The 11,042-nt window shown below is 38.4% G+C and overlaps 1 protein-coding gene across 14 annotated transcripts in view; it reads right to left on the bottom strand.

Moving 5' to 3' along the window:
* Nucleotides 1-11,042, bottom strand: part of ZC3H11A (zinc finger CCCH-type containing 11A) — a 37,439-nt gene that overhangs the window by 7,966 nt on the left and 18,431 nt on the right. For all 14 annotated transcript variants that reach the window (XM_015569302.1, XM_015569299.1, XM_015569298.1 and 11 more), the window contains 7 exons: nt 10,022-10,225; nt 9,796-9,912; nt 8,246-8,326; nt 7,097-7,207; nt 6,016-6,078; nt 4,371-4,463; nt 3,406-3,474 (listed from right to left, as the gene is read on the bottom strand). In XM_015569302.1, coding sequence (XP_015424788.1) covers nt 3,406-3,474; nt 4,371-4,463; nt 6,016-6,078; nt 7,097-7,207; nt 8,246-8,326; nt 9,796-9,912; nt 10,022-10,225 — 738 coding nt within the window. The remainder of the gene's footprint in view (nt 1-3,405; nt 3,475-4,370; nt 4,464-6,015; nt 6,079-7,096; nt 7,208-8,245; nt 8,327-9,795; nt 9,913-10,021; nt 10,226-11,042) is intronic.

The following is an 11,042-nucleotide window of genomic DNA, read 5'->3' on the forward strand; positions in this document are numbered from 1 at the left end:
GAATGAACAACAAAGATGGCGGTTAATTTGCATACATAGGCTCCAAGCGGCGGAGCAGTGAAGATGGAGAATGGAAGGCAGCTCCAGCCAGAGCAAAGGCCTGGGTCCCGGGTGCCGAAGGAAAACTGGTACTCGCAGCCAGGAGAAGGGAAGGCCTATTGCACGAATCTCTTCATGCAACAGACCTCTAATTAATACATATAGACTAAATCGCCCTGGCTGGTGTGGTTCTGTGGCTAGAGCATCAGCCCATGCACTGAATGGTCACAGGTTTGATTCCTGGTCAAGGGCATGTATCTGGGTTGCAGATTCGATCCCCAGCCCCTGGTAGGGATGCATGCAGGAGGCAACCAATTTTGTGTCTCTCTCACATTCATGTTTCTAAATTTTATAAGTAATATTCATTGAACACAACCCACACCATTCATTTTCATATTGCATATGGTTGCTTCCATACTATAATGGCAGAGTTGTACAGTTGTGACCTAGTTTGTAACCTGCAAAGTTACAATATTTACTCCCTGATCCTATACGGAAAACCAGCAAAGATCATAAAAAGGGAAGCAAGAACCCCAAAGAGATAGAAAATATGAAGGCAAGGTTAAAAAACATGTGGTGGAAACTATGTTCAAAAGCTCCAACATCTGACTAGTAAGAACTGCAGGACATGCCCTAGCTGGTTTGGCTCAGTGGATAAAGTGTCGGCCTGAGGACTGAAGGGTCCTGGGTTTGATTCCAGTCAAGGGCACATGCCTGGGTTGAGGACTTGACCCCCAAATAGGGGTTGTGCAGGAGGCAGCCGATCAAAGATTCTCTCTCATTACTGACATTTCTCTCTCTCTTTCCCCTCTCCCTTCCTCTCTGAAATCAATAAAAATATATGTTAAAAAAAGGAGAATTGCAGGACACAGAAACAATGGCACCAGTTGGGCGAGCATGGGGAAAAGTGGCCCTCACCCGAAAGCCACACACCTCAGTCTCTCCCTATATAACTCCAGTTTTCTTTAAGCCACCGTCCCTCCACCAGAGCCCAGGAGCGGTTGTGAGCATGAGACAGCATACATGAAGCTGCCTGACACCCATAGGAATTTGGGTCTGGTTCTAAATCACAACATAAGCAGCTTGAGGCTCACTTCCCTGGAGGAAAGGGATGTCCACATCTGCCGCCGTGCACAACTCAAGGGGGTCAATTCACACTGTATGGTAGTCTATGCTCAACACCAGGATTCAATGTGAATAGTCCTTTCTGGAACTGTGTAACATGGAATATTAGGTAATTCCCTGCGGTTCTCACTGTACTATATGATCAACTGTGGGAGGAGGGTGCAGAATAGGGAGGAATCATATTATACTTTGTTCATTTTAGACAAGATTAGGAATCTAGGTTTTGAGGTCCTTAAAGATTGCAAGGTAATTATCAAAAAAGTAAAAGAATTATCAGTGCTTTAATTAAATGTCAACATTATTTTCAGAACAGATACTGACATTAATACTAACAAAGAATTTCTGATCAAATTAACTTCTTCTCAATAAAATATTCTAAGAAAAATTCCATAAAAATAAAGTTTCACCCTGACTGGTTTGGCTCAGTGGATAGAGCATTGGCCTGCGGACTGAAGGATCTTAGGTTCGATTCCAGTCAAGGGCATGTACCTTGATTGCGGGCACATTCCCAGTAGGAGGTGTGCAGGAGGCAGCTGATCGATTTCTCTTTCACATCGATGTTTCTAACTATCTCTCTCTCCTTTTCTATCAGTAAAAAATCAATAAAATAGCCCTAACCAGTTTGGCTCAGTGGAAGAGAGGAAGGGAGAGGAATAGAGAGTTAGAAACATTGATGAGAGAGAAATATTGATCAGCTGCCTCCTGCACAGCCCCCACTGGGGATGTGCCTGCAACCAAGGTACATGCCCTTGATCGGAATCGAACCTGGGACCCTTGAGTCTGCAGGCTGATGCTCTATCCACTGAGCCAAACCGGATAAGGCTCTCACATTGATATTTCTAACTCTCTAACCATCTCTCTTCCTCTCTGTAAAAAATCAATAAAAATATATTAAAAAATAATCAATAAAATATATTTAAAAAAAGAAAAAAGTTTCAAAAAGAATAAGAATGGCCCTGGCTGGTGTGTGGTTCCGTTGGTAGGAGTGTCCTCCTGTGCACAGAAAGGTTGTGGGTTTGATTTCCAATCAGGACACGTGCCTAGGTTGCAGGTTCGATACCCAGCCCTGGGAGGGAAGCATGCAGGAGGCAACAGATCAATGTTTCTCTTTCCAAAAAAGATCAATGAAAATGTGCTCAGGTGAGGATAAAAAAAAAAAGAATAAGAATGTTTCACATCAGATTCCCTTTTTATGAATTCTGGTAAAATCTTAATATCCAAATAACGTAATGAAATGAAAAAGGAAAAGCACAGGATAATATCATTCATAAATATATAAAAGTTAAACATTAAACTGAATCCAGCAATGTATAAAAAAGCTAGATGGTTGAGTAACAGAATGTTCGTTTTATTATTCTTTAAATTGTTTGCATATACATTTACGTAGTTATAGCTCGCAACTTAAAACTAACATTAAATTAAAGTACAGGAAGAATATAAAGAAAATTAAAATTATCTAAAACCTCAATTCCCAGATAAACCAATGTTAATATTTATGCATTTTTTTGCAGTGTTTTTCGTAAGCATACAATTTTATCTTTACAAAATTGGAATTATCTCATACATATGGACTTCTTCCTGAGAATAAGTTTCTATTATAAGAAATTTTTTTAAAAAGATTATTTTACCGTAATGTTAAAGATCAAAAGTGGTATGTTCTTTTGTAACCTTTCTTCATTCAATATGAGAGAAGTTTTCTCCATCACTGTTGTTCAGAACATGGCTTTTTCTGACAGCAATTATTTTAAATGTTTTTTAATTGATTTTTAGAGAGAGAGGAAGGGAGAGGGATAGAGAGATAGAAATATCTATGAAAGAAAAACATCATCGATCAGCTGCCTCCTGCATGCCCCCTACTGGGGATCAAGTTGGCAACCCAGGCATATGCCCTGACAGGGAATTGAATGGGTGACCTCTTGGTTCATGGGATGACCCTCAATCACTGAGTCACACCAGCTGGGCGACAGCAATTACAATACATAACTACCTTAATTTAATCTAATTCCTTTTTGTTGGATACTTAGATTGTTTCTAATTTTCTATTATCAATACAATGATGAAAACTCAGTATGTCACTTTTAAATACAAGAACAGAATTCATATCTAATTAAACAAAGAAAAGCCACACACAAAAAAACAAAATACACAAGCCCTAAACTAACTCAACAGACAAATGGAGAAAAATTACAGATTTTATGGCAAGAAAAAGAGTATCAGAAGCTGGTCTTAGGGTTTACCTACCTGCTGCCTCCTCATTGTTTTGAGCAGCTGACACACCTAATCGTTCCTTTAGAGACTTGGAAACTTGAACTGTAAATAAAAACCAAAAAACCCAAAAGTTGAACAGAGATTTTTTTAGAGATCAAATATCTTTTTCAAAGGTCACAAATTAGGCTTGTATTTCTCTTCTAATACAAATGCTTTTAAAAATGTTTTAGGTCAACTGGCCAGCAAGACTCTCTTTTCTTAATCCTCACCCGAGGATATTTTTCCATTGAATTTTTAGAGAGTGGAAGAGAGAGGAAAAGACAGAGAGAAGTATTGATGTGAGAGAAACACATCGATTGGTTGCCTCCTGCACACACCCCAACCAGGGCCCAGCCCGGGGAGGAGCCTGCAACCAAGGTACGTGACCTTGACCGGAATCGAACCCAGGCCCCTTGGGTCCGCAGGGCGACACTCTATCCACTGAGTTAAACTGGCTAGAGTTAAAAATATATTTAAAAAAATGTTTTCACGTCTTAAACTTTCCTCTCTATGAAATTTTCCTCCCCAAAACACTCTAGAGAGCTTTAAATATTTTTCTTTAGATTTGAAAAGCAGAAACTACTGAATTAATAAGTAAAATAATTAAATATGTACTTTAGTTAAAAGAAGTCTTCAATATAATTGACTGTCAAGGAGGAAGGGAATTTGGCTGCAAAGTTTGTGCTTTCATAACATGTACACTTGCCCTCTCACAGAAATTATCACAATACATACAAGTATTTCTACTATAATCTCTTAAGGATTGTGTTTATTTTATACAATGATGTCTACCTAGAATTAAGTAGAGTAAGCAACTCAAATGTTTGTTGAATGAATAAAATGCATACCAGAAGATACTCTAATTTACATGCACAGAAAGAGTAACAAACTATACCTGTTAACATTACAGAAGACAAATGTCAAGATCACACACACAAAGTGTATTACAACAAAGTTACCTTTCTTTGGTGTTTTGTCAGTTTCTGAAGCATCAACTTTCTTCCCTAGCCTCTGTGCAAGGCTACGCTTTAACGGCGGATCACTGTCACCACCTACAAATAGAGAAAATTTAGTTTAAGAGTTCAAGTCAACATTCTGCAAGGTCAAGAAATACAAGAAAAAACAGAAAACATAGAATACTTCTTTACTTTTCGGCATTTATATGGTGTATTCGTTTACTAGCTTATTTATTACTCAATGTTAGAGAAGGAATAAAAATGTTCTGAAAGAAGGGACAAAAATTGGAATGCACAAATTAACATTTACCAAATAATTGACTAAAATTACAAATGGAGGATTGTAAATCCTGGCTAAGACTGAAAATCAGAATTAGGAATATATGAAAAAAAAACCCCCCACAAAAAACAAAAAGATTCTCCATGTACAAAAAAGAAACAAATTTCACTCCCTGTCTGCTGAATTCTAAGTAAATTAATGACTTAATGCACCAGGGATTAGGAGGACAGCAAAAGAATCACAAAATTAAAAAATTTTATGTGACATAAAGACTCTGAAGGCCAAATAGCGCCCGTCTTCAATCCCAGAAAAGAAATTTAACGTTATGAAAGATTCTCTATCTTAGCCAAGTCACCAATTATTGATGGAGCCAAGATCTGGACAAAGTTTTCTGACTCCTGGTTTATTACATTACACTGTTCAATACAAGTTGTTTAAATGTCATGAGTTGTTTTAGGATTCTTTGACTAAAGATACAATCTTTCCAGAGTCCCATTAAAAACTTGACTCTGCAGAGTATGATTTTCTCTCTCCTTTCATGAGACCAAAATTTCACAATGTTTACATGTATGCTGATGTTAAAAATAACTTATTTCTGTATTTTTTAAAAAACTGATATTCTATTGATTTTTTACAGAGAGGTAGGGAGAGGGATAGAGACTTAGAAACATCGATGAGAGAGAGAAACATCGATCAGCTGCCTCTGGCACAGCCCCTACTGGGGATGTGCCCGCAACCAAGGTACATGCCCTTGACCGGAATCAAACTTGGGACCTTTCAGTCCACAGGCCGACGCTCTATCCACTGAGCCAAACCGGCTACGGCTGTATTTTTTTTACTTAAAATTTATCAGGCAATGAGAATGGTGTCAAAGAAAATTCCAAACAGTTAAGATTTCATATTTGCAAGCACATTTTAAAAGAGTATGAAGTCAGAAGAGACTTTCAAAATAATTTTGAAAAATACACACTAGGGTAGGTACACAACAATTCAGTAATATGGTAAATACTTCCCTAAATATAACCTAGCACTAATAAACTCAGGGATGAATTTATATTAACTGGACACTTCTTCCCCTCTAAAATGTCAAATTTCAATTTGTCCATAGAAACAGAAATATACTTTACTGCTTTTTAAAATGCTGGCCATAATCAAATTAAATTTTAATGCAAATTTCTCCGACTTCAATCAAAGATATAATGCACGTGTGAAAAACATGGGAACATTTTAAATGTGCTTTCAGCCAAGAATACAGGGGATTACAAATCAATTATGACAGGGCACCTATATAAAGAGAAGGTTGGAAGAGGTATCACATTAATGCACAAACAAGAAGAAAACAAAAGATATGTACAAAACTTATCTCACCTACAGAAAATTTTCGTTTCCCCAGTCTCTCGGTGAGACTCAACCTTATCAAGGGTTCTTCTCCTGAAATGGCAAAACAGAATTTCTCTACTATTAGGCAATTTTTCAGTATATAGCAACTACTAATGGGTATAAATCATGTGCCAATATTAACATAAGTCCACTTAATTTCTTGAAAATCAGAGCTCAGTCTTAGGAAAACTATCAATAAAAAAAAAATCAACATGTTAAATAATAAATTTAAGTAGCCAAATGCACAGCCCAAAGGGAAGCAATAGCAGTCCTAATTACTAATAGTAGCCAAGTATACAATGACAAGTGTGTTCTAATCAATTGATTATAAAATCTACACTTTTGCTTGCATACTTTAGTATGCTAAAAAAGAAAAAAAATAAATCATGCTCCACTCCTATAACCTTCTTGGATCACTCCAGAAGTGAGTGCTTTCTTCTGATTCTTTGTTGTCTGAATGGCACAAACATTTAAATGTATCTGCACACCATAATTACTTGTGTCCTATTCCTTACTAGATTTAAAACTATGAAGGGAAATATTTCTATAACTTAAAGGGTTTTTTTATAGTTCTTTAACCATAATGGGCAGTCAACCAATTTGGTGAATGGATACAAACAAACAGTAAATGAAAAAGTTAAATATACATAAATATGAGAACTACATTAAGAATTTCAATCTTTTTAACAGCAGAGTCAAATGCACTAACTTTTCTTTTCATCCTTCTATCCAATCAACATTCTTTTTTAAAAAAAATCTTTATTGATTTCAGAGAGGAAGGGAGAAGGAGAGAGATAGAAACATCAATGATGAGAGAGAATCATTGATTGGCTGCCTACTGCACACCCCACACTAGGGATGGAGCCCACAACCCAGGCATGTGCCCTTGGCTGGAATCGAACCTGGGACTCTTCAGTCCGCAGGCCGATGCTCTATCCACTGAGCCAAGCCGGCTAGGGCCCACTCAACATTCTTAACTCCACCTGCAAATCCACCAAAGGTAAAATAAAATGCACACGAGGATTTTGCTCGCCCAGTTATTTATGTCTACAGCCTAACTATGTCTCACCTTGTTTGTTGGAGAGAGTTACTGTCCTCACCACAGTCCGGACATTCTCTTTTTCAGGACCTGGAATGGGCTGAGGCTGGAGTAGAAGACTGGAAACTCCCGAAGAACCTTCTGAATAAAGCAAGTCAAAGAACAGTAAATAATTTGTGAAAAATAAAGCTATCACAAGTCAAGAAATTTGATCTGTGACCAGGTAAGTCCAACACAGAACGCTGGACTACAAGCCTATCAGTTTCTCTGTTCTGTTTGCCTACAGGGGTCATGGTGGGAGAAGGGGAGATAATCCCTATTTCTTAACTTCTTTGGACACAATATGCAAATAAAACAAAATTGTTTTGAGTGACTTAAGCACTTAATCTACCCTTTTTTAAAAGTATGTCTTATTGATTTTTTTACAGAGAGGAAGGGAGAGGGATAGAGAGTTAGAAACATTGATGAGAGAGAGACATCTATCAGCTGCCTCCTGCACACCCCTTACTGGGGATGTGCCTGCAACCAAGGTACATGCCCTTGACTGGAATCGAACCTGGGACCCTTCAGTCCGCAGGCCGACGCTCTATCCACTGAGCCAAACTGGTCAGGGATCAATCTACTTTTATTGACTAACAAGGCTAACATTATTCCAAAGTTAATTTCAGAAGCACACTAGCTGTCAGGTGTGTCAATTCAATCTTTTTCATCTATATTCAATTACATGCAAAACAGAACTCCAACGTTCCTATAGAAAAAGATTTACCAAAAGGGTACTAGAACCAACCCCTTGATTCTCTCTAAATATTAATTTGACACAATAATTTTTAGGGTTGGAAATGTATAAATCAATCAAGCTCCAGAAGAAAGTCCTAGCAGATTGTGAGAACTCATCAACTACAAAATAAAGTATTTCTTCTTTTAATACACTTTATTTCTCAAGATCAACAAGTTCTTTTGAGCTCTTTAGTTCTGGTGCTTAGCTGTGAATAGTTAGGAACTGAAACACAATTGCAATGAATTAAAACTAAGTGATTTAAGTAAGTCTGTGCTTTAACTTCAAACCAGCCACAGAAGTCAAATTCATTTTGGCTGTTGCCAAGGGTCCTTACCATTGGAAGTGTCCTAATTATTCTTCTCTAGCAACATTCAATGATCTAGTCAAAACTGATAACTTACCACCTTGCTTCTTGGACTTTTCCTTCATTTTCTTTGACTTGATTTCCTCAAGAGTTTTTATTCCAAAATTCAAACATTCACCTGGGAAAAGCAAAGAGAAATCACATGAGGTACTAGCACCTTTTTCACCTTTGCATTTTATTTGTACACTAGAGGCCCAGTGCACAAGTTTGTGCACATTAAAAGGAATTAATTAGAAGAAATATTTTAATGTCACTGTCTGCCCTTTCTCTATAACAGAAGTGTCAACCAAATTCACAATTGACAATGACAGATTGAAACACAGGCACGCGATTGGTGCCAGCAAGAGCTTTATATGTATTGATTCTGTGCGGTGTGAAAACCTGAAGTCATTTTCAAGGTCCACCATTTCTTACTTTTCAGTTGGGTCAAGTTTCTAAGCTTTCTAAATCTCCGTTTTCCGGCTAACGAAAATAGGATTCCATTGAGTCTCCTATCTATCTATTCCAGGACTTCTGTGAGGATCAAATGAGATGAGTCACGGGAAAACACTTCACAGACATTTGGTTAAAGTGTAAAAATTTCCACTCGGCTATAAAGCAAGTCACGTTCCTGGGCTGAAGAAACTCCAAGAAGCTAGTAGCTAGGGAGAGGAAGCTGGGCGTTGCTACATGTAGGATTCCATTGAGTCTCCTATCTATCTATTCCAGGACTTCTGTGAGGATCAAATGAGATGAGTCACGGGAAAACACTTCACAGACATTTGGTTAAAGTGTAAAAATTTCCACTCGGCTATAAAGCAAGTCACGTTCCTGGGCTGAAGAAACTCCAAGAAGCTAGTAGCTAGGGAGAGGAAGCTGGGCGTTGCTACATGATGTCATTACCCGGCGCCCACAGCTACCATTTCCGGGCTGGCCTGGACTGTGGGCCTCATTTTGTGCAATGGGGTCTTGGCAGTGTTGGCTGCGATTTGGTGGGGTGTTGCTCCTGGGTGGTGGCAGGGCCTGTGTCCCACTTGGGGAAAGCCAAGTGTTGCTTTGTGGGCACCAGGTCCGTGATGCTGTTTCTCTGTAAATGGCCAGTGTGCGTCACAGCAGCTCCTGCATTGAGCGGCTGCCACTGGTGGTCAGTGAGCGTCATAGCGACTGGTCAGACAGTCAGACACTCAGCATATTAGCCTTGTAGATACATAGATAGCAGGTGCTCAGATGTTTTCTAACTAAGAGGAAGTATGTTTGAAGTTTATATTTATTGTTGAAAGTATTACAGATGTCCCCCCCTTTTTTTCCCATTGACCCCATTTATCCTGCACACACCCCAGGCCGTCACCACACTATTGTCTCTGTCTTATATATGCATATAAGTTCTCCGGTTAATCTCTCCCTACCCCCTCACCCCTACTTCCACCTTCCCTCTAAATTCATCATTCTGTTCCATGCTTCTATGTCTCTGGATCTATTTTTGTTCATCAGTTTATTCTGTTCATTAGAACATGAATTAAATTTCAAAAGTATTTAAAATAGTTTGGACATTCAATAGTGTTGCAAGATTTAAGAGTGGGAGCCAGCATCAATACAGCCTCCTCTTACCTTGTTTTAAATTGACCCCGGGTTTCCGGGCAGAAGCCCCTCGTAATCCATTATGAACTTCAGGAGTTGGTTGCAGGGTTGGTGTTTTGGTTTCATCACCTTCCTCAGAAAACTGATCTATATTAACATTTAAGGCAAATTTTCAATTAAAAACAGGCCTAGAGCTTTAAGTCTAATTCATTAAGCGATCTTGATCACGTATTTGCCATAAAGAACTAAAACATACCATCATCGTCTTCATCATCATCTGCAGCATTGATCACAACTGGTGGATGTGTGGGGCTAGGAACATTTTCTGAACTTTCTACTTTCATCACACTTCGTAGTTGAGGGGAGGGATTGGACTGGACAGACAATTTGTTTTGTTGAACTGTGAGCTGGGAAGCCTTCACTTCCTCCTCTGGTGACTCAGGCACAGTGGGCAACACAACTAGATATGCAAAATTAGTCATCAATTAAAAACCAAAGATATAATCCCACGTCATCAGAACACCCTCACCAAAAGTTTGGTGCATTTTCCTTATGAGCACTTAATGTGTTTTTATTTAACATCTCCATTTTCCCAATTAGGTTCTAAATTTCCAAGGAGGGAAAACTTGGCTTTAAGTTAACTTTTTACTGTATGGAAGTACATTCAAAGTGGGCATTCAAAATATAGATTATACAGGAGGCTAGATGCATAGTGACTGTAAATTCTAGACATGTAATTTTAATATTATAATTTTCCTTCCTTAAATAAAGGTGAAAATATATAGCCATCAAAATTTAATCACATAGTAGATGTGGTTTTCAAATGGCTGATCATTCCACTAGGAAATTGCTTTCTAAGAAACTCTGGAAATAAATACTAGCTTTTGGTAGGGCATAGTTTATTTTATTTTTTAAATATATATTTTATTGATTTCAGAGAGGAAGGGAGAGAGAGATAGAAACATCACTGATGAGAGAATCATTGATTGGCTGACTCCTGCACACCCCCCACTGGAGATGGAGCCCGCAAGCCGGGCACGTGCCCTTGACTGGAAATGAACCTGGGACCCTTCAGTCTGCAGGCTGATACTCTATTTACTGAGCCAAACCAGACAGGGCACGTAGTTCTGTAAAAAGCTGGATAGCAAATATTATAGGCTCTACAGATCTCTGTCTCAACTACTCAACTCTGAAGCAGTAGCACAAAATTTGGCCATAGACAATATGAAAGTGAATGGGAATGGCTTCACTCCAATAAACCTAATTTTTTTTTTTTT

Source organism: Myotis davidii, unplaced genomic scaffold (assembly GCF_000327345.1).
Source record: "Myotis davidii unplaced genomic scaffold, ASM32734v1 scaffold246, whole genome shotgun sequence".
NCBI classification, from domain to species: domain Eukaryota; kingdom Metazoa; phylum Chordata; class Mammalia; order Chiroptera; family Vespertilionidae; genus Myotis; species Myotis davidii.